The 23,769-nt window shown below is 43.9% G+C and overlaps 1 protein-coding gene across 9 annotated transcripts in view; it reads left to right on the top strand.

The window, feature by feature from the left end:
- The window catches only part of MCM10 (minichromosome maintenance 10 replication initiation factor), a 48,577-nt gene that overhangs the window by 14,394 nt on the left and 10,414 nt on the right, over positions 1-23,769 (top strand). For all 9 annotated transcript variants that reach the window (XM_053254327.1, XM_053254328.1, XM_053254323.1 and 6 more), the window contains 12 exons: positions 403-534; positions 1,600-1,771; positions 2,904-3,069; positions 4,980-5,147; positions 11,595-11,711; positions 12,586-12,785; positions 13,609-13,709; positions 15,076-15,186; positions 15,270-15,387; positions 18,162-18,390; positions 20,245-20,383; positions 22,013-22,131. In XM_053254327.1, the coding sequence (XP_053110302.1) occupies positions 403-534; positions 1,600-1,771; positions 2,904-3,069; positions 4,980-5,147; positions 11,595-11,711; positions 12,586-12,785; positions 13,609-13,709; positions 15,076-15,186; positions 15,270-15,387; positions 18,162-18,390; positions 20,245-20,383; positions 22,013-22,131 (1,772 nt within the window). The remainder of the gene's footprint in view (positions 1-402; positions 535-1,599; positions 1,772-2,903; positions 3,070-4,979; positions 5,148-11,594; positions 11,712-12,585; positions 12,786-13,608; positions 13,710-15,075; positions 15,187-15,269; positions 15,388-18,161; positions 18,391-20,244; positions 20,384-22,012; positions 22,132-23,769) is intronic.

Raw genomic sequence — 23,769 nt, 5'->3', positions numbered from 1 at the left:
ATGAGTGGTATTTCTAGTAGTATCTAGAAGCACTTGTTACTATTTGCAGTATGCAAGCTGAATTTACTAGTATAAATATGTTTATGGAGGCTTTTAGTTCCTCATCTTTGTTGGGGGAGCAGTGATATCATTTGGTGCTGAGACAGAGCAAACACCCCCCCCCCCCCCCCCCAAGAAGGGTAAGGTTCAAATCTGAAGCCAGTGTTGAGCTTTAAAAGCATTGCCAGATATGAGATTAAGTTCATTTCTGCTATTTAAGCTGTTCATTTCTTCTTTAATTCAGTTTATAAACTAAATTTATAAGCACTGTTTTGCCGTGGAGGTCAGTTCCTTATTTATTGTAAAATACACCATTACATTTCTTAGTCTTTTTTTTTTTTTTTTTTTTTTTTGGTCAATCAGGTACATTGCCTGTTGCCCTCTTAAATGAAAGGAAACCTGCAAAACTTCAAGAGTCACCATGTTTCGCAGCACAGCTCAACAGTCCTGCTTTGCCACCATGTAAGGGACAGGGCCAAAAACCTTCATCTTCAGGTATAGTAGTCCATAACTCTTCAAGTGTAATGAAGCTTTGTTCAAGCTGCTCCTTTACCTGCATATTTAACTATGGGTTGTTCACTTATATCTCTGGGGTAATGTGAGAGGTATATGAAAGAGTGTTTGTTTTTCAGGTGTATCAGTTTGATATGTTGTGAATTCTGCAACAAGAATGTAAACCGCAAATTGAAATGGAACATTTGCAAAATTCTTTGTACGGAATTTGAAATGTATGAGCACCGAGACATGAAGATGTAAGAGGCAGGGAGATGTGTGCCAAGGAGGGATTCTGAGGAGAAAGGGATGCACTGAGGACTGGCTCTAGCTTGCTCAGCTGCTTGTAATAATGAACATTCAAGAAAAAAGCTAATGCAATACTTTCATCCTAAATTAGTTGCCTGTGTGGCCATGTGAGGGAATTTACTCTTCCCTCTCGCATAATACTAGAACCAGGGGTCATCCCATAAAACTGATTGCCAAGAAATTTAGGACCGACAAAAGGAAGTTTTTTTATACAACATATAATCAACCTATGGAATTCTCTGCCACAGGATGTGATCACAGCCACCAGCCTGGATGGCTTTAAGAGGGGTTTAGATAAATTCATGGAGGGCAGGTCTATCAATGGCTACTAATCTGAGGGCTATAGGCCATCTCCAGCCTCCAAGGCAAGGTGCCTCCAAATACCAGTTGCAGGGGAGTAGCAGTAGGAGAGAGGGCATGCCCTCACCTCTTGCCTGTGGGCTTCCCAGAGGCATCTGGTGGGCCACTGTGTGAAGCGGGATGCTGGACTAGATGTACCTTGGGCCTAATCCAGCAGGGCTTTTCTTATGTTGTTTATCTGCCTTCTACCATGATTCTGCAGTAACTGCTAATTTCTGAAAGAAGTTTAGGAACTAGAATCTGATAACAGTTTTAAAATCCACTGAGAGACAATACCTGTATTGGCAAGGGTAGGTGTAAGTCTTAGTAGCATTTTTCATTTCTTGCATGTGATTATGAAATGTAGGATAATATTTTGTTTTCACACAGCTAGATCATTCTTTTCCCTCTTTCTCTTAGAAAATAAAAGACATGCCCCAAGGCCAACTTCAGGTTTGTTGCCACAACCTCTGAAGTCTATCACTGGGAACAGGCCTGGTTTGAGCACCAGTCAGAAGTCTCAAGTGCCAAAACGTTCCAGTGTAATTGATCAGGAAGTCTCCATAGAAACCTTCTCTGGCCTGAGGTTAAGGTCAGCAAACTGTGTGGAAAAATGATTTGGTTTATTCTTTGGCTGTCATCCAGATTAAATTTGTGCACATGGAAAAAACATTTCACATGTGTACAACTGGAAAGGACTATTTTTGCCTATTTTCCCTTCCTTCTGCAGCCCACTGTATTTCCAAGAAAATATGTTCCCAAGGGTTGCATGACCCTCAAGGATATATTTCAGGAGGCATAGAGGGCTGCAAAGAAAAAGGGAGATTGGGAAAAATTATTCCTTCCCCATTGTGTGTAGGGAATGTTTTTCTGTGTGCATGATATGTTAGACTGGATGTCAGCCTTTGGGTATAGTATGTGACTTGACAGCAGAGTTGTGTATGTGTGCTTTACTAAGAAAACTGGTAAATTCTGCTACCTGTATACTGTAAACTGAGTACATAATTTCTTGTTTTGCATAACTTATTCTGTCTTTTTACTCATGGGGAGGGGAAGGTAGGTATGCAAATAATGAAGTTAAACCACTAAAAAGCTAGTTTATTTGGAAGCCAGTTTCTGAGATTTCAGCAGGCATTGCCCACATACTTTAAGCCATATTTTTTTCCCAGCCAAGAGTTAGAAACCAGCTTTTCTGTGCTTTAAAAATAAACTAAAACTAGAAATCTTCAGCAGGCTGAATTCTTCATCCAGTGCATATTCTGAGTACTCCTGTAGAACTGCATCATACAACAGCTTTGCCTTTTAAATGATGTTATCTTAGGCACATTTTCCACTGATGCATAAGACATGATTTGAGCAAATCATAAGATGCTTGTTGAATCTCAGTGAGACTCAGTAGTTCAAATGGAACTCAAAGCATAGGTATAGTTTAATTGAACCAAATGAAACACCCAAACACTTTCCCCCCTGCAATGATTACAGTATTTCAATAAAAGTTCATTATACTAATAAGGAAAATAAAGCTGCTGATAATTTTTTTAAAAATTGTGTAGATTTTGCCATTTCTCTGTTCTTCTTCCATTGCTGACCTGGAACATTTTACACTGACTAGTTGTTGTTGTTTTGTCTCCCCGAGGAAAGGGCATTTGGATGAGTTTGGGGTTTGATGGAAATTTTTCTACTACTCTGTTCTTCTAACAGTTTCCTCTTTGTTTTTATTGTAGAAAACCCCGTGTGTCCTCAGTTGAGATGGAGAGAAAAATGGCAGGCCGGAAATGTATTAGACTCTCTCAGTTGCAAGGCAAACTTGCTTCAGTAAATCTCGAGGAAACAGATTGGGTAACATTTGGAATCATAATAAAGAAGGTCACGCCTCAGAGCTCTAATAATGTAAATATTTTTCTTGGTGACCTTCCTGTGACATTGTCATTGAAGTGAAAGTTAGGCTTGTTGTACCTCATTGATTTTCTCCGGGTTTTTGTTTTAAAGATAAACTACTGTATTGATGTTTGAATAAGTTTACAGTACTCTTCATATTTTCCTCCATGCTGTAGTGGTGATGTTGTGCAACACTATTTCCCCCAGGCATTCTGCTAGATTCAGGATGGGCGTTCCTTTTCATACCCCTGAAGCACTGACTAGCTGGAAGCTTGAAGAATTCCTTGCTAGGTTATTTTTTTAGTCCTCTCCTATTGCAGTAGATGGGCACCAGTGAGAGCAAAAGTATTGAAGGGAGTAACACAGGCAGTGGTGATCATGAAACCTGTATTTGAAGATGCTTATGTGTGGTAATTGATCCAGCATTTAGCAAAGAAAGATTATAGTCCTAATTCTTGGTTAAATTACAGATGGGTTATGTATCTTGGAATATAGGTTTTACTTGTCTCTCTTGTGAATAGAGCTTTGTAAAGTGAGAAGTTGGGTTTCAAAACCAAAAAAAGTTTGATCTTTAATATTCTAGAGCCTTTCCACTATAGTGTTATCCTTTATATAGTCTGTGTTAGTGAGTGAGTGTGGGGCAGGAAATCTCTTCTTCATATCTCACTTCAGCAATAAGCTTCCTAAGGCAAACCACTCTCTTTTAGGCTAAGGCCTCCTGCTTGCAGTATGGAGGTGGATAATACTGAACTACTTCATGGAGTTGCTGTAAGGATTACTTGAGTAACTTATGTGAAATGCAATGAACACTTGAAATGTGCTATACAAATGCTTAAAATACACTTTATTTGTTAATTGCCCCATAACAAATTGTCCTCTGGGTGGCTCGCAAAACAATAAAAACATCCAATTAAAACACATAACACAAAATAAACAAATATACAATAGTAAATACAAAACACAGTGCAAAACATTTAAAAACTTTTCTAAAGCATCAATTTTAAAATGTCTGAGTAAATAGAAAGTTTTCACCCGGCATCTAAAATAACAAAGTGACAATCCCAGGCGAGCCTTACTGGGGAGGCTATTCCATAGATGGGTACCTCCACTGAAAAGGTCCCTAGTAGCCACCCACCTCACCTCATTTGGCAAGGTCACTCAGAGTAGGGCCTCTGAAGAAGATCTTGCAGTCCAAGTCAGGTCATATGGAGCAAGACACTCTCTCAGGCAACCTGGTCCCAACCCATTTAAGGCTTTAAAGGTTAAAACCAGCACTAGGAATTGGGCCTGGAAACAGACTGGGAGTCGGTGCAGCTAATGAAGTACTGGCATGATGTAATCAAAACGTCCAGCCCCAATTAGTAATCTTGCAGCTCTATTTTGGACCAACTGCAGTTTTCAGACCATTTTCAAAGGCAACCCCACGTACAACGCATTGCAGTACTCTAAGTGGGAGGTTAGAGTCAGAGTATGAGTAACGGTGGCCAAGCTAACTCCATCCAGGTAAGGTCGCAGCTGACGTATAAGCCAAAGCTGATAAAAGGTTCTCCAAGCCGCAAAGGCCACTTAAGCCTCTAGTGATAGTTATTATCCTATTAAAAAAGAGAATTTGGCACTAGTCCTGCATTCTTGTTCAACCTATGCCATGAAGCTTCTTTGGTCGATAAAAAGAGTATTGTGGAAGTTAACATTATGAATAGTTGACAGTGCTTAATTAAAAACAAATAGCAACAGCAATAAATAGGTTACAGCTTTCAACATAGCTATTTTGTACATCTAGTTGTCTTTGCAATGGGTGCTAACTCAGTATAATGTACCCATTATTATATTTTTAATGTTTTAAGAAAGACCTCAATAACTGGGTCTTTCAATAACCACATGTTGTGGTTTTCATTTGCTCTGCTTTTACCTCTCTCTTCCAGGGCAAAACCTTCAGCATCTGGCGCTTGATTGACCTGCATGACTTCAGCAAATGTGTCTCATTGTTTCTGTTTGGTGATGTTCACAAAGGTCACTGGAAGACAGACCAAGGCATGGTCATAGGACTGCTCAATGCTAATCCCATGAAACCAAAAGATGGTTCAGATGAGGTAAGGATTCATTCTTTGCTGCTGGATGAGGACATCTCCTGTGGGTTATCTTTCCCATGTGCTCCAGAGGCAAGACTATGTGAATTAGAAGTTTTCAAGGGCCCAGGGAAGAGAACCCCACCCAGTACTGCGGCTAGCTTCAGAGATAGCCCTTCTATTTTCCAATTTAAGGCCCTGTTTTTTCTCTCCTTCCTTCTTTGCCCTTTTTTATCTGTTTTCTCTTGCTTCCTTAGTCTCCAATCTTTGCCTAATACAAAAAAACCTCAAGAAGTTCTGGTAAGAACTAATCTGCCTACTTTCCTTTCACTATAATCTAATTTATAATTACCATCTTCACAAGTTAGCCCACTTCTGCCTCAAACGTTCATGCATTTGCTATCTTGTCACTACAGCTGTACCAGATTTGGTCCAACTCAGTTAGGTGGTTCACAAGTTAACCTCAAACGTTCATGCACCTGCCGTCTTGAATTGGGGTGAATGACATCATCCGAAACAACATCATTGACATGTTCCTTTGTGTCAGAACTGTGCTAAATTTGGTCCAAATCAGTTCCAACTTGCACCTCAAATATTTAGATGCCCACCATCTTGAATTGGGGTGGATGCTATCATCACAAACTATGCCGTTGAGGTGTCCCTACAACTGTACCAAATTTGTTTCAAATTGATCCAGGTATTGCACACACGGACACAGAAAGCTGGGTGATCTCATAAGCTTTCTTTCCTTAAGGAAAGTAGTCTAAAAATCCTTCATTCCTTGCCCTGTATTTCTATACCTTACTCCTTTATCCTACTCATTGAAGTCTCCGCTGGCAGCAATGGAACGCACAGGAATGTGTTAGTGCCCAAGCAAAAGAACTCTTCAGCTTTAGGTCCTCATTGTCGCTACTCGCCACTGAAGCACTCAGTCTCAAGGAGGGTTCTTCAGTCTTCCCTCCTTCAGGACACACCCATCGCCACCAAAACGGCCTTGCAGAGGGAAGAGTGGCAACCCGGCTCGTGAATCTGCTCCTGCCACTTCCTCCTTGCCACTCCCATAGTGGCCTTGAAAGGCTACAAATGGCACATAAGAGCCGGGGGCTCTGACAAGCCCTCCAGACTTGCTGTGGACCCCAGCCTTCTCCACCCATCCGGGGCCTTGGGGCTCAACTAGGCCCATCTCCTCAGCCAGGCCTTTGCTGGCGGCCATGGGTCTCACAGAACATCTAGAGATTCCAGAGAGCCTGCACACACTCACTGTGAAACTGGCACTGGCTGAAACCAGTGAGACCTGAGCCAATTGAGCCCCAACCCTCTCCTTTGGATTTAGAAAACCCCTCCCCCACTCCCCTTCCCATTGTCATGTGAAAAGAGGTACCTCCTGCCTGGCAAGCTTGGTTTAAAAATATGCACTCCTAATCTTTGCAGCAGAGTAAGGGCTTTAGAGAAAGGAAATGTAAGAGAAAGAGGAGGGAATATCCATCTTAATCATCATCATCCTCTTCTAGCCCAGTTCAAAAAAAAATCTAGAAAGGAAAAAAAATTGTAAATGCTTTGAAAAATTGAGAAAGTCTGCTAAATCTAATAACTTGCAGCATACTGGGGAGAACAGTAATCCTTAACATTCCTCAGATTCCCCAGATCCTCGCTCTAATATTTAAAATCACCCCACTGGTTTTAAATCCAGTACAGCTCTGAGAGATCCGTCTTTTGGGGGCACAGTGAACAGAATAGAATAAACCCCACACCCCACTGATGAACAGAAACTGGTTCTATTGTGCCTAGATTTTTCAGTAATATTCCACCGCATATCAGGATATTGTAGAAATACCTGTTCTGGTGGAATATTTCTGGAAAATCTAGGCACAATAGAGCCAGTTCCTATTCATCAACAGGGCACAGGGTTTGTTCTATTCTGTTCACTGTACTCAAAAAAGATGGATGTCTCAGAGTGATACTGGATTTAAAATTCCTGAACAAATTCACAAAATGCAGAAAGTTCAAGATGGAGACTCTGTGGTCGATAGCATAATCTCGCCATCATCTAGACTACATTACCTCAATTGATCTCACAGAAACCTATTTACATGTTCCCATCCACCTAGACAGCCATCCTTCTTCCACTTCACCTATGCAGGAAAGCATTATCAATACAAAGCTCTGCTGTTCAGGCTGTCATCATCACCCCTAATAGTACATCTCAGGCTGCAGGTATCTTTCCAAACTTGAACGATCTGTTAATCAGATCACTAAACCTAACATCAGCCATACAGAGTCATAAGGACAACATTGCAGGCACTGGCAGAATGGTTCTCTAGTCAACAAGGTTAAAAGTCATCTTTCTCCCTCACAGAGAATACATCTTCTGGGCGTCTTAATAGACACTGTCAGGGGCAAGTTCATTCTCCCACAGAAGCACAAGCAGGAGACAATCAATATTACTCATTCAATCCCACAAATGAGGAAGGTGCCTCTTCCAACCTTAGCATGCCTTCTGGGGCTGATGGTATTATCCCTAGAGGCAGTTCCTTGGGCCTGTTTCCATCTGAGGGACCTTCAATGATTTCTTCTCCCATTCCAGTTAAGTTAAGAAGTGTCAGTTAAAGTTCCTCCTCATATCCTTTGCTCTTTCACATGGTAGATAGCCCCTGCATGGCCCTCACAGGGGAAACCATTCCAAGATACACCCAGATAATTGTGACAACTGATACCAGTCTTTTAGGGTGGGGATCTCACTGTCTCCAACATTCAGCACTGGGAAAATTGTTTCAGTGAAGGAACAGAAACAGATCAATTGGCTAGAACTGAAGGACATCAGTCTGGCACTGATAGCTTTCCAGTGCCTTCTGATAAGCAGGCATGTTCTCATCCATACAGATAAAATAATGGCAAAGATTCATGTAAACCATGGGGGGTGGAAGGGGACCAGGTCTCAGTCTTTGCACCAGGAGGCAGCTCTGATCCTTCATTGAGTAGAAATGCATCTAGCATATCTGTGGATGCAAGACGTTCTCAAGCAACAGACATTCAATCGATGAGACATTTATGATCAACAGACATTGATCACAAAACACCTGGTCAATCCCAGGTAGATCTGTTCGCCACACCAAACTCAGCAAGTTCTTCGCACACTTTCCCTACAAAGGCAGTACATGCACTAGTTAGTAGTTCAGCCTTTCCCGGGCTAGTTGTCCCCTCGTTAAGATTGTAATGAATAAAAGCCATAGAGCTGACTGGTTTAAAGTTCAAATTATGTCACAGAAATGAAGTCTGACAGCAGTTAGCCAAAAAAATGGGGCAGCTACAGATGTTCAGTAGGAAACCCTTTCAACAATTATAAAAGCATTAATTGATGTAAAGCTGTTTCGGTTCCTCACTGTACTTGCACAATAGGTTACATTTAATATTTACTAGCATAGAAGAGATGATATAGGCCCAGGTGTCATTTCCAGCTCTCTGTTCACTGGACCGCATTCATTTGGCCACACTTTTATGAACCAAAGGTTTGAAGTGGGTTTCAGATCTCAGTTTATTTCAAGCAATGTGGTTAAAATAAACCAAGATAAGTCAGTTCAGATGTCATTATTTATCTTGGTTTATTTCTAACTGCAGTCAGAAGTAGAATGCTTCCAACTTGTGTGCAGGCAGGGAGCGTGGAGCACATGATCCTGAGGCTTCAGGTCATTGTGCAAAACCAAGATTTGACTGTTGTTCTCCATTACCTCTGAACTGATCCTGTGTCTTTTTCAAAATGGCACCAAACTGTGTCTTGTCATGGGACTCTGCATCAGTGTTATGAGATGGAAGGGAAGGATTGCTACAGATACACCATCTGCCACTATTTCTCCATGAAAGGTCCATCCTAGGAACAAAAGAGATATACTTGCTTTGCCTGAGAAACAGAAAAGCTAGAAATAACTATTGGCTGCTATGCCCAGCCAAAAATTGTGGGCTCCTCTGGAAATAACCTTTCATAAGGTGCCCATTAGAATTGTCCGCCCAAAGAGGTTATTGGATCCACTAAAATTCCAAGAAGCCTTGGAGGGGTTTAATGTTGGCTTTGCTGGTGATCCTGTTGATGCCCTCGTTGAGAATTGGAACAACTTGCTCACCAGGGCAGTAGACATGATTGCTCCCAAGCGTCCCCTCCGACCCGCATCAAATTTGGCCCATTGGTATACGGAAGATTTATGGGGGCTGAAGCGGCAAGGTAAGCGACTGGAGCGCAAGTGGAGGAAGACTCAACTCGAATCTGACAGATTGCGACATACAGCACATGTAAAGATCTATGCTCAGGCAAGATTGCGACATACAGCACATGTAAAGATCTATGCTCAGGCAATACATGCGGCAAAGAGGCGGTTCTTTTCTGCCCGTATTGCCTCTGTGAGTTCACGTCCAGCAGAGTTGTTTTCAGGGTTGTGAGGGGATTAGTATCTGCCCCCACGCCCTTGAACCAGAATTTGGAGTCATCAGTTACCTGCTGTGATGTGTTTAAAGAGTTTTTCGCAGATAAAATCTCTCGGATTCGGGCCGACCTAGATGGAGATTCCACAATTAATTTGATGTCTGAGCTGGAGGTGCCCAACGACTCCTCTTATGTGATTCGACTGGATCGGTTTCAGTTTGTGACTCCTGAGGATGTGGACAAGCTCCTTCGAGTAGTGAGGCCTACCACTTGTTCCCTTGACTCTTGTCCAACATGGCTTGTTCGATCTAGCAGGGAGGTTGTTGTAAACATCCTGGTGGAAATCATAAATGCTTCTCTGAGGGAGGGCAGGATGCCTCCTTGTCTTAAGGAGACAATTATTAGACCTCTTCTAAAGAAGCCTGCATTAGATCCCTCAGAGTTAAGCAATTATAGGCCTGTTTCCAAACTCCCATGGCTGGGCAAGGTAATTGAGAGGGTGGTGGCCTCTCAGCTCCACGAGGTCTTGGAGGAAACTGACTGCTTTGGTCGGCCTGATGGATGATCTCCAATTGGGAATTGACAAAGGAAGTGTCTCTGTTGGTCCTTTTGGATCTCTCAGCAGCTTTCGATACTATTGACCATAGTATCCTTCTGGAACATCTGAGGGGGTTGGGGGTGGGAGGCACTGTCTTACAGTGGTTCCGCTCCTACCTCTCAGATAGATTCCAGATGGTGTCAATTGGAGACTGTTGTTCTTCAAAATCTGAGCTTAAGTATGGTGTCCCTCAAGGCTCCATACTTTTTCCAATGCTCTTTAACATCTACATGAAACCGCTGGGAGAGATCATCAGGGGATTTGGAGCAGGTTGTTACCAGTACGCTGATGACACCCAGATCTACTTCTCCATGTCAACTTCTTCAGGAGCTGGCATAGCCTCCCTAAATGCCTGCCTGGAGGTAGTAATGGGCTGGAGAATAAACTGAAGCTGAATCCAGATAAGACGGAGGTACTTATTGTGCGGGGTCAGAACTCTAGAGACTATTTTGATCTCCCTGTTCTAGAGGGGGTCACACTTCCACAAAAGGAACAGGTTCGCAGTCTGGGAGTACTTCTGGATTCACACCTCTCCCTGGTTTCTCAGGTTGAGGCGATGGCCAGGTGTGCTTTCTATCAGCTTCGGCTGATACGCCAGCTGTGCCCATTTCTCGAGATCAATGACCTCAAAACAGTGGTCCATCTGTTGGTGACCTCCAGACTTGACTTTTGTAATGCGCTCTACATGGGGCTGCCTTTGTACATAGTCCGGAAACTTCAGTTGGTTCAGAACGCGGCAGCCAGGTTGGTCTCTGGGTCATCTCGGAGAGACCATGTTACTCCTTTACTGATGGAGTTACACTGGCTGCCAATAGGTTCCCGGACAAAATACAAAGTGCTAGTTATAACTTACAAAGCCATAAATGGCTTAGGCCCTGGGTATCTACAGTAAGAGAGCATCTTCTTCATTATGAGCCCCACCACCCATTGAGGTCATCTGAGGAGGTCCGTCTCCAGTTACCGCCAACTCGTTTGGTGGCTACACAGAGACGGGCCTTCTTGGTCGCTGCCCCGAGATTGTGGAATGCGCTCCCTGCTGAGATACGATCCTCCCCATCTCTGGCAATTTTCAAAAAACACCTGAAAACCCATCTTTTCACCCAAGCTTTCTCAGCTTCCTAAATTTTGGAGGTTTTAATATCTGGTTTATTTTAAAAGTAAAAACCCGATTTTGGGATTTTAATCACTGTAATTGTTTAATTGTTGTTTTAAAATGTTTTTTTAATTGTTATATTGTTTTAAATTTGTTTTAGCTCTTTACTGTTTTAGTGGTTTGTTTTAATTGTAAACCTCCCTGAGCCATTTTGGAAGGGCGGTATACAAATCAAATCAAATAAATAAATAAGTCACATTTCCCCCCATTTATTTAGTACCTTCAGTAAAAATAGCCACTGAGCAGAAGATTAGTCTGTTCAGTTAAACACACTGAATATTGAAATCTGATGGTGCCCTTTCTCTTTAGGTGTGTGTGTCTGTTGATCATCCCCAAAAGATCTTAATTTTGGGTGAAGCCATGGATTTAGGAACCTGTAAAGCTCGGAAGAAAAATGGAGAACATTGTACACAGCTGGTTAACCTGGTGAATATTTTGGGCTGATATTGCATGGCTGATGAGAGGCCATCTGGCTGTTTGCGGAGACACTAAGTTTTGGTTTGGTGATGCTGCTGGTCACAGTCTGTAGCAAGACTGACAACCTGTAATGAGTGAATGGAGAGACAAACTCTCCATCCCGCCCAAGGCCACACCCACATTCTTTTTTTTACAGAAGAATTCTGATTTTGGAGGAAGGATGGGTGGTTAACCTTTTAATCCCCATGTGCTGCCCTTCCATATTTTGACTGCCCCAATCCCCCAGCTTCCTCTCGGCTGTGTATCCCCCTTTGTAGTTCCCAGCTCCCCTCCCATGTGCTGTGGTGCATTCCAAAAGACCAGAGCAGCCTCTCTGCCGGTCTAAGCATTTCTGTGTCCAAGTCTCTTCCTCCACTCGCCCTGGCAAACATCAAATTCTGCTCTCTCGGCACACTTTGACACCCATACTGCTAATTTAATGGGGCGGGGGGGAAGAGGCCAACGAAGTTTGTGGTAGTAGTCATTTGTACAGCAACCAGGCGCACCCAGGTTGTGGTGCACTGGTGAACTCAGGTTGTGACTTACCTGAGTGGGTGGGCAGAAACCAAACAGGAATGTTGTCAAGCTTCTGGAAGGCACACTAAGTGGACAGCTGGCTGCAGGTGTGGGGTGGAGCACTTTTTGAACCAAGCTTCTCTCATGGGGAAGAAAAATATAAGAAGATAATCTGTGTGATCTTTTCTGATCTAAGGCACTCCAGTCCCGTTTCCCAGTGTGAGCTGCAGATGGAAGCATATTTCATTATCTGCTTTTCATTATGCTGTGACCAGTACTCAGATTTCATGACTACAGCCCTCCTGTCTTTCTCCTTTTCTCCCTTCAGAATGAATGTCAATATTGTCAGTATCATGTGCAGTTCCAATACCGAAGGCTCAGTTCAAAGCGGGCAGATCTGCAGTCAACCTTCTCAGGTTCCCAGGCTCCAAAAAGGGGAGCTAAGAAGAACCTTGGCTTGAAAGAGAGGCTTTGTCAGGATGGTTTTTATTATGGAGGTGTTTCCTCTGCAGCCTATGCAGCCTCCGCGTAAGAGCAACCATGGCTACTCTACCCTTTCATGCAGTTCCTTTTCACTTCTGGCATTGTTTAGTGTCCATCTAACAACACTGTTAGGTCAATTTTAAAATGCAGCTATTGTGCCACTTGTCCCCATGGTTAGTGTGTTGTACCCAGGAGAAGTGCCACTTTCTCCTTTTTAAAAGAGCCAATGGTGTGACTGAACGGCATTTTCAGATGAGGCCAGTCTGCAGAAAGACTGACTGTGAGCACCAAAGCGTCTGCCGTCTAACATGAGTGTGGGGAGAGGCCAGAGCAATAAGAGGAAAATGTTGTTATGCATCGTAGTTGGGGGTGTAGATTAGGTGTAGATTGCATTACGGTTGGGGAAGAAGACTAAGGGATGGATGGATGAGGATTGTGTTAAGCAAGGGCTTCATGGAAGTTCATGAGGAGTGAAGGAGCTCTGCTCTCTGAGGTCTGGGAGGCATGCCTGAGCCTGCTTAAAATAGATTAGCTTGACATGCCTGACACCCTTTAACTGCCTTGTCACCATCCTAAGCAAGGTGGATTTCCCCTCAAACCTTTCAGTACATGCATGTAGGCAGTGCCTCTGCCTCTTTTCAGCTTATCGAAAAGCTTCTCCGCATTTGACAAATGAAAACATGCAACATAGAGGTCTCTCATGTTGCACTGCAGCGCTCAGGATCCCTCCCTTGATAAAGAGCAGTGCCTGCCCAATTGCAGACTTCAAGAGCCACAGTTTAGATTTAGAAGCGTTGGGACTCTAGTCTGAGCCAAGCTGCCTGTTTCCAGCCATGAAGCTGTGTTCTGCATCTCCTGTGTTCTGCAGTGCAGCAGCTGCTGCTCCTAAGAAGAAGATCCAAACCACTCTGTCCAATTTGGTTGTAAGAGGAGTTGACGCAGTTCTTCAGGAAACAAAGCAAAAACTGGGTAACTCTCTTCTTAAATATTCCCTCCTGTCGTCGTCTTAAAATCAGCCAGAGGCACCTGCATTTATTCTTCCAATAAGAATATTCGTTTCCAGCCACCCTCTAGAATTGAAACTGTAGGCAAAAGCTGGCTGAAACAGCTATCAGTTGTTTACAGTTTCCCATGAATGTGGTCATTATAGTAAATCGCTTCATGAGTAGCAATCCAGAGAATAATAAAATAGCAGTAGACCAAGATTTTGGGATAACATGAAATGAGTAGATCTTTATCAGTGAAATTGGCTGAGCCTGAATATAAATCAGGCACATTTCTAGTTTTGTGTTTTTACATACCTACTTAAGAGCTGTTTCCTAAGATGAAACAAATGTCATTTATTTATTAAGTATTAGGTCTATCTGTCAAGACGTGCCCTTGGCCAGCATAATGGATAATGGTATTCCTGTGACCTATTTCTCACTGAAATAAACATGCATCTGTTCAACTTCTTGTGACATTTTCAGGCATCATCATCTGTATAGTGTAATGTGCTTATGTTTTATAGACCCAATACAGATGTAATGCTGGCTCTGCAAATCATGGTTTGCAAACTCTCCTTTCCTTTGTCAGCATTAATCATTGTACTGTTTACTGAGTACATTAGCCATGGTTAATGCTAACCATGTTCCCTTGTAACCATAATTTGCAAAAATTGCACTTCACACTATGGTTAACATTGTGTTTTTTGATGAAACTATGCTTGGTGCTAACCATAGTTATGGTTGGTACACATATAACATGGTTAACTCCAGCCAGGGAAGAGAAGGAGTGTATATCCTTGAGACTGGCTTAGCAGGGAAAGAGCCCGTGCTGCTAAAGCTGCCTCCCAATTTAAAAAACATGATTAGACTGTTTTTCATCTGTGCCCTGATGTTGTCCTAGCTTTGGACTTCATAGTACACTAGTAGGAATATAGGAGGCTGCCATAGACTGAGCCAGACCATTGGTCTATCTAGCCCAGTATTGTCTTCACAGACTGGCAGCGGCTTCTCCAAGGCTGCACACAGGAATCTCTCTCAGCTCTATCTTGGAGAAGCCAGGGAGGGAACTTGAAACCTTCTGCTATGCTTGCTACCACAAGACCAGTACTGCCACAGTTTGCTGGTACTTGAAATCTTACTGCCATCATGTTTGTATTGCCTTCATGCCCAAAACCAGTGGAAAGTTTATTTAGCCACCTCATCTGCTTTTGAAATTCTTGCCAGCTTTGCACACCCACTGGTAAGCACATCTTTGCAGCCAAAAGGACTAGAAACTTGCTTTGAAAGAAAGAAAAGTTAGAGATGTGTATTAAAGTGTAAACTCTTAAGGCTGTTATGTTGTATTTCAGATGTGCCAAAGCAACCTTTACCATGTTCCGAGGAATTCAAAGGACTGTTGGCAATGCCCTCCTTTGGAGCACGAAACCTAAACAAACACTTGGCTAAAGCCAGTGCCACAGGTATGTTTGAAAGAAAGGTGTGATACCGTTGGCTCTTCGTGGGTAAAGCTTTGTCACTTGCAACTTTTGATTTTCTTCCTCAGAGTCTGCTGGGAAGCAAAGCCTGACTTTCCAGTCTATCTCTGCTTCAGCACTCCTTAAGCAACAGAAGCAACAAATGCTGGAAACCAGAAAAAGGAGGTCTGAAGAGCTGCAAAGAAGGTAATACAAATCAGGGTGTTTGGATTGCTCAAGAAGAACACTGTTCAATTGTCTGTTCCTTAGTGCAGAACAGCAGTCCTGAGTCTGGGGCAAGGACTTCTGTGCCAGACTAAGGACAACTCTGGATGCTAACTAATAATACAACACCAATATTCAGTATATTCATCATATAGAAAAGAAACATTTATATTGACGTATGATGAACAAAAAAGTAAATAAATTCATAGAAGCACAAATAGATCCCAAAGAGAGTTCCTGCTAGCCTCACTGTTGCTTTAAAGGTGAATAAATGATTGTCCTCTAGACTTCCATTTCTAATCCAGATCAAATTTGTTAATTTCATAAAGTCTAACACAGTCCATTACTCCTGTAGAATTTCAGTTGGCGCATCCTGACATTTCTCCATCTCTTTGCAACCTCTGTTTTTGTCCATATCATTATAATTGACATTAGTCCAACTTCTTCCTCAACTGCAGAAGCTTTCAGAAAAGCAAACAAGGGCCAGAGAATCTAATGATAAGTTATACCAAGAGATGTGAAGGCCCAGGGGGAAACCAGGAAAAGGAGGCAGGCACACTGTTTTTTCCTTAAGGGTGTGGGTGTGTGTTGGGGGGTGTTTTCCAAAAAATGGGGGGGGGGATTCAATATTTTCTTTTCAAATTATGAATACAATATTTAAGAAAAGGTGTTCAAAAATATTCATAGAAGGGAAAGTATTCTGGCCCTTACTCTCCCAAGCTTCTTACTTGCTGCAGATTCCTCCATCTTCTGCAGCATGTGCAAGAAATTTGTCTATGTTTGGAAATATACCAGATCAAGCAATAAATGAACACGTGGAACGATAGAGGCTTCTCTCAATCCAGGCAATTCAGTTTTCATAAGTCATTTATATGATAAAAATGAAAGATCAGAAGAAGCAGAAACTGCTGATAGTGATAGAATAACAGGAGACTCATCACTGCAGTGATGACATAAAAGTTAGTAGTGATGGAGCCTCTGTGAGCTTGGTAGAAGCAAAGACATGGTTTTGGGATGTATCGAATGAATGTGCTCAGCCCACTCTTCAACTGGCAAGGCATTGCACTGGATGTAAGCCAGTTTTTCTGTTTTCAATGCCAGCTTCTCTTGAACAGTTTGACAGTTAATGGGGCACAGGCAAAAAACTGATGTTGAAAATAGAAGAAACTGACTTACATCTCTCTCAGCCCTATCTTGGAGAAGCCAGAGAGGGAACTTGAAACCTTCTGCTCTTCCCAGAGCGGCTTCATCCCCTGAGGGGAATATCTTGCAGTGCTCACACATCAAGTCTGCCATTCAGATGCAACCAGGGCAGACCCTGCTTAGCTATGGGGACAAGTCATGCTTGCTACCACAAGACCAGCTCTCCTCTCCTAATTCGCCATGGGTATTCCTTAGAGAATTAAATATATAGATTCTCTAAGGCGTACCCATGGCTAATCGCATGCTTGGCAGCTCTCACAAGAGTTCACGAGCAGAAGCACTGTGGTGATTGCAAAGAGAGGGGTCATGAGGGAGGAAAGAGCCTCTTCAGGAGAAGGAGGCTGCTGTTGTGTGAATTAGATGAGGAAACAAGATGAACAAGATCTGTTAACTCAGGAAGGGAGAGAGAGAAAGAAAATAAGAAGGGAGGGGAAGAGCGAGTGGAGGAGATAAAAAGAGAAAAAGAAGGGAGGGGAAGAGAGAAGGGAGGGACGAAGGACGTACCCAAGCCTGTTAGCGGCCTGAGGGGAATGAGTGGCCATGGCGGCGCCTATTGGCAGCAAAGAAAGGCCCAGTCAACCACTGCTGCTATTTGGGGCTACCAAAGCCATTGTTAGAGGGAAGCAGGCAGGCAAGGGATGGGCCCAAGCCTTTCAGCGGCCTGAGGGGACTGAGTGGCCATGGTGGTGGCAGCAGCAGCAAGGAAGGGCCCGGTCAGCCGCCGCCACTGCTCCTGTGGGAAGGAGCAGGGTGGGGGTAGGGAGGGCTGCAGCTTGGCCAGTAGGCACCAGCAACGCTGCAGCCATGACCAAGAGGGGTGAGGGGGATGGAATAAAATGGGGTGAGGGGGGTGGAAGCAACCGGATGGAGGAGGAGGAGGAGCAGGAGTGCAGCTCTAGTGAGGGTGAAGAGACCTCTGAGGTATAGGGGGCTGTGGCAGGTGGCAGGGAGAGCAATCTACTAGCGCGCAGATGCTCCGCACAGGTGAAGGTAGTTTAAATTACTAGTTGTCTGAATAAACTACACTTCTAAATGCAATGTGCCAAACATGATCAATGTTATGAGCAAAGCAGGTTATGCATAATAAATACCCTAAAGGAACAATGTGACTTTAGACCTGTGAAAGGCACTAAAAAAGGATTGCATATATTTCAATTTTCCTCCAAATTTTTATCCTCCTCCCCCCCCCCCACACACACTCTCAATATTTCTGGAAATTTTACGTCTCTAGTTGTACCCCGATGATATGTTGTATCTATAATGTTTATCTCGCTTGGTTTACTTCTTAAGCATGCTGACTTAATAAAAAAATGACTATTTGCAAAGCTTTTCTAAGTGTGAAGTGAAACTCATTGGAAAGGAGTAGGCATTTGGTAGAAGAGATGAAAGGACCCTCCCTGATCTTGGCCTCCTTAGTTTCTTGTCATGTTGTGTTTGCCTCAGAAGCTGAAATGTTCCCTTGCCATCTCCTCTATGGTTGCTACAGTTTGAAAGCCACTGCTGTCTTCCACCACTGCCTTCTGATAATTATGGCTTTTGTCTTTTGATTTAAGCTTTCTTCAAGATACCAGTAATGCAAACACACCAGCATTACCATCCTCCACAGGGATATCTATGCTACGGTCTCCAACACCAGGAGCTGAGTTTCCCAAAGCTGCCAGATTGTCAACTCCTCAAACACCGAAACTTGCCATGGGCATTTCTGAGGGAGATGATGTTCTCTTCTTTGATGATTTGCCTCCTCCCGGACCCAAACTGAATGCCTTGGCAGAAGCTAAGAAGGTAACACAAACATTAATGTTGGCCTTTAGATAGGTAAAGGTAAACTGTACTGTCAAGTCGGTGTTGATTCCTGGCGACCACAGAGCCCTGTGGTTGTCTTTGGTAGAATACAGGAGGGCTTTACCATTGCCTCCTCCCACACAGTATGAGATGATGTCTTTCAGCATCTTCCTATATTGCTGCTGCCTGATTTTTCCCATGTTGTCTCCAATGCTTTTTAATATCCACATTAAACCGCTGGGAGAGATAGTCTGGAAGTTTGGTCTGGGGTGCTGTCAATATGCTGATGACACCCAGATCTATTTCTCCATACCAACTTCATCAGGAAATGGCATGACACACACACACACACACACACACCCCTGCCGCCCAAGTGCCTCCCTGGAGGCAATATTGGGCTGAATGAGGGATAACAGGCTGAAGTTGAATTCAAACAAGACGGAAGTATTGTCTGTAGGGGGTCGGGATCTGAGAGATGGTTTCGATTTGCCTGTTCTTGATGGGACTACACTCTCCCTAAAATATCAGATTCGTAATCTGTGAGTGCTCCAGGATCCCAAACTCTCCCTGGTTTCTCAGGTTGAGGCTGTGGCCAGGAGTGCTTTTTATCAGCTTCAGCTGATACGCCAGATACATCCATAATGTGTGTTTATTTTATCTTATGTATTTTAAATGTTTTATATTTTATATTATGTTTTAATTCTGTAAACTGACTAGAGATTTCGATATCAGGCGGTATAATAAATACCAGCGGGGATTTGAACCAGCAACCTCTGGCTTGCTAGTCAAGTCATTTCCCTGCTGCACCATTAGGTGGCTGGCATTTAGATACCATTAGTCAAATGCAACAATTGCTATTAGTATGTAGGTTCAGCATTCCCATTATGTAGGTTCAGCGTAGTGCTGTAGGTAGGTTTAGCATGATGACAGTTTTGCAAAACAATTGACAGTTTTTTAGCATGAAGGCCTGAAGGTTTTTGAAGGCTGGATGTACTCCATTCTAAAAGGCATAACAGGATGCCATATTCTAAACTGATAATTTTAACTGCGGCTTTTAACAAGTAAATTGAATTTTGAGTTGATGGCTTTTAACCTCCAGTTTCAGGACCTCCAGGCTCAAAGGCAGGATGCCTCTAAATACGAGTTGCCGGGGAGCGGGCATACCCTCAGGTCCTGTCTGTGGGCCTCCCAGCAGCACCTGGTGGGCCACTGCATGTAACAGGACGCTGGACTAGATGGGCTTCGGCCTGAACCAGCAGGGCTGTTCTTCTGTTCTTATGACCAGCTTTTTAGTTGAGAAGCAAGATAGCAATATAAATACCAATAAAATTCTGCACCAAGACAAAACGGAATTTTGCACACTTCTCGTGCAATTTTAATTTGTGTAATGTCTCTTATTTTGCACAACATATGATGGTTTGTAAACAGAGTGTGGCAAGGAGCTCCCAACCCCGAGAAAATGTATTGAGCTGCCACTTCTGGCTTCCGAGATTTCAGCAGACATTGCCCACATACTGCCAAGCACCACTTCCCAACTCTTGGGACTGGAATGAGCTCCAGGTTTCTACCCCATGACTAGTGTAGGAATCCCCAGAGGGCAGAGCCCTGGATACTCCTCTCCCACTGTAACGTGCCCTGTATGGGCACAAGGGGGTATGAGGAGGCGCAAACAGGCCTGTCACATTGGTGCAATGGGAAATACATGGAGCACAGCCTTGTTCTGGCAAGCAGAGCAGTGAGGCAAAACAGGGCCTTTGGGTCTGCAGCTCCAGTAGGCCCTGTTGGTGTTCTTTGCTAGTCTGAATCAGGGATGTTTATGACCTTGAGCACATGTCTTGCTTTCATTGTTTTTAGATGGCAGCTGTAAACAAACTGCGTTCAAAGGGCTGCATTCTCTCTAAAATTGACCCAAATAACATAAAACGTAAACGATCTGATCTCGACGTTCTAGAGATTGCAGAGAGAGTTGAGAAAAATATCCCCATTTTGGAAGGTAAGGAAGTACCACATTAAATGCAGTAATGTGTTGAGGACTAGTTAGTTGTAAGGCTGCCATGTCACAGCTTGCATCAGACTTGTCTCTGTTCAGACCCACCACTATGGCAGGCTGGCCCCATGACTATGGCTTGAAGTTGCCACCTGAGAAAGAGGACGCACAAAGGCACAGACTGTGAATTGGAAGTAGGATTCCTTTTTGCCCCACCCTGAGCCTCTTGGGAGAAGTGGGATCGCCAGCACTATACCTGCCCTGTTGAAATCCATGCCAGTCTTGATACTGGTTTCTGCAGAACCAAGGCAGCAAAATGGAATAGCTGTCTAGCAATCACTACTTATTTGCTTTCCTTTTTGGGGGGCTGTGTTTCAAGCAATAGGAACATAGGAGGCTGCCTTATACCAGGTCAGACCGTTGGTCCATCTAGCTCAGTATTGTCTACACCGATTGGCAGTGGCTCTTCAAGGTCTCAGGCAGGAGTCTTTCCCAGCCCTCCTTGGAGGTGCCAGGGATTGAACCTGGGACCTTCTGCATGCAAAGTAGATGTGCTACAACTGAACTGTGGCCTCATAGCCAGCTTGATCCTGCTATAAATCATAGCACGCATATTCATTTATTTATTTAGTTCTCTCATCCTTACTGTTAGTGAAGGATTTTTAGAAAACTTCTTTGGCTGGCCAGCCATATACTATATTGATCTCTCACATACACCCTCACTTCTTTCCTGTCAGTTGGCCTTCTGATTTCATAAAAATTTCTGATGTTTATCCTTCCTTCCTCTTCTGATGCTGCTTATGTCAGTAGGCCAGTGAGAATCTTCTCCCTTTTCTGTTCCCTGCTTGGGATTCTCCCTGAGGAGCTATTGGAAGGGCCTTCATCCCTTCTCTTTAACTAATCACCACAAGAAGAAAGGACTGGGAAAACCACATGGTGAGGAGAGTGGAAAAGGGACTGTGTGAGCCCAAAGTCCATTTACTTTCTTCTCTGGGATTCTCCTAGGCGAACAGATCAAAAGGTCCCTTGTCCGTTCCACCTTGGAATCCATTACACACTAGCCTCCCTGCCTAAGAATGCCACTAAGAGCATTGTATTAGGTTGATTTCTAACCTGTATCTCTTTAGAGAGGGGTGAATTAGATTACCAGGACAAGAGTGAGTGGCTATTGCATTGTTATCTGATAGCTGTAATAAACCTCAGTAAGCCTTTACATTTAGTGCATGGCTATGTAAGGTTATGCTCGTTGCACTGTTCTATCTCCATGTAGCTTGCTGACATCAACAGGGTTCAATGGAGTTTGGCACCTTGTGTAATGGCCCCTCTAAAAATAGTCCAAGAATTGCCATGTTGGGTCATGTAAGCAAGGCCTTTGTCTCCAGAAGTAGCCAGCCAGCTCATCCTGGGGGCTCTTGCAAGCATCATGGATATGACCATCTCTTGTTCTTTGTCCCCGATAGTCCAAGAGCATGGGAATCACAGATTAGGCCCATTGAAGAGCCATATGTAAGAAGTTGGAAGATCTCAAGTTGGATGATGTATGATTAAGGAGTGCATGAACCTGACCTCGGTTGAGGCATAACATTCTTGTGCATCCGTGGCTGAGCCTGTGTGTCCTGCTCTTTGTTTCTGTAGATGTTGGTGCTGCAGAACCTACTCAAAAGAAACGATGCCAGCAGCTTGCATATTTGGAGTCTGAAGAATTTCAAGAGATTTTGAATGCTCGATCCAAACACACAGGTGTCCTTAAGGAGGTAAGCATCTCCTACATATATATAGGAGAACTCCAGTTATTTGAGATGACTGAGAATAACTAAACATGAATTCTTAGTCCCTGGCATTTGGAAACCTGCACAAAAATGTTACATTGGCTTGCACTGTGTGTTGAAATGGTGGTGTTTCCATATATATATGCTGCCATGGGACCAAGTCTGTCTCTTTAGGGTACACCCGGCTTCCCTGTTGTCATTCTAGATAAGGAAGGGGAGGCTTAGAATGATGGCTGTGGCAGCAAAGGCTAAACAATGGGCAACACAGGGTAGGAAGGAGGGGTCTTGGTTGCAAACATCTACCAACTTCTCAAAGTATACTGCTGGGAAAACGAGCTCATTGTGGGATTTCAGGGGTTCTTGTAATGTAATGTCCTTGGCTGCAGCAGGGAGTCCGACACACAGAAGTTCATAGTAGAGACAAGGCAGTTTATTAACTAAAAGAGGAGAGATAACCAGGACCCAAAACAGTCCAGCTGAGTAGAGCATTCAGGGTAGAAGGAATGCTTCTCCAGCATGACAAACTGCATGAATACCTTTCATACGTTTCAGGTGTGCTGGGAGAGCAATACCATTTAAAGTAACATACAGCACACTTGGGTCCCCAGGATCACCAAAGGAGAAGAGCCCAGATGCTTGCTCCCTTCTTGTACTGTATCGAAAAATGCTTGTCTGACTGCTTTGTATCTCAGCCTGATGACTCCACCAAACAGCAAACTCTGGCCCCGGAGCTCCCAGCCATGCCCGAAAACACACTCCCAGTGCCAGTGCCACTTCCATTGCCCTCACAGCCATGGCAGCAGGCAGCGTTGGAGACAGATGACCGGGAGCAACTAGCCGCTCAGGGACCAGTGAGACCTATCCCAGCTACCCCAGAATCTAGTTCTCTGCAGGTTCTCCCCCCTCAGCTGCCACCCCTTCCTGTCCCAGGAGACCAGACTATACTACTTAGCTGCCAAACTTGACTATAGGGTTTCCTTCCAACAACCTATCCATGAAGGGCAGGAATTGGAACACACAAACTGCACTCAAGAGGACTCCAGACAGAGATTTCCATCTCCCGTCTTCATCCCTCGATCACTTTTCTGCAGAACAAAAAGTGGAAAAGTCTTTACCACGGGGAAGTCTCAAGACAACACTCCTCAACCCGATATGCACTCATCTGAGTTGTTGGGAGAAGGGTCTCCCAGCACACACATTCCTGTGGACTGACCTGGGTCACCTCCCCCAAACCTGAACAAATGAGGAGTGCCCCTCCAGTGTCACTGGACCCCCTCAGTGTCCAGTGACACAGGTAAGGGGTAATGGTTGACCAGGCCAAGGTGCACATTCCTATATCTAGAGGTTATTCTTACAGGAGGATTTTAGTTCATTCCTCCAGTGTTTTCCAGGATGGAGGCTGCACACCCTTCTGTTCAGGAGTCTGCCTCGCAGGGCTCCTTGGTACTCTCAAGGACCAAGCCTATTCAGGCTAATCTTTCTGTGCCCAAAGGTTTTCTAGATGCAATAAAGCAGGAAAGGCAGAGGCCCTCCTATAGTAAACTCACTAGCAACCTACCTAATCCATTTTACAGTTTTCCTTCCTTTAACAGATGGGCCAGTGGTGGCTTCGCTCAGTGGAGC

The sequence above is a fragment of the Hemicordylus capensis genome, chromosome 5 (assembly GCF_027244095.1).
Source record: "Hemicordylus capensis ecotype Gifberg chromosome 5, rHemCap1.1.pri, whole genome shotgun sequence".
NCBI classification, from domain to species: domain Eukaryota; kingdom Metazoa; phylum Chordata; class Lepidosauria; order Squamata; family Cordylidae; genus Hemicordylus; species Hemicordylus capensis.
The sequence above is the reverse complement of the archived record's forward strand: the minus strand, read 5'-3'. Positions and strand labels throughout refer to the sequence as shown.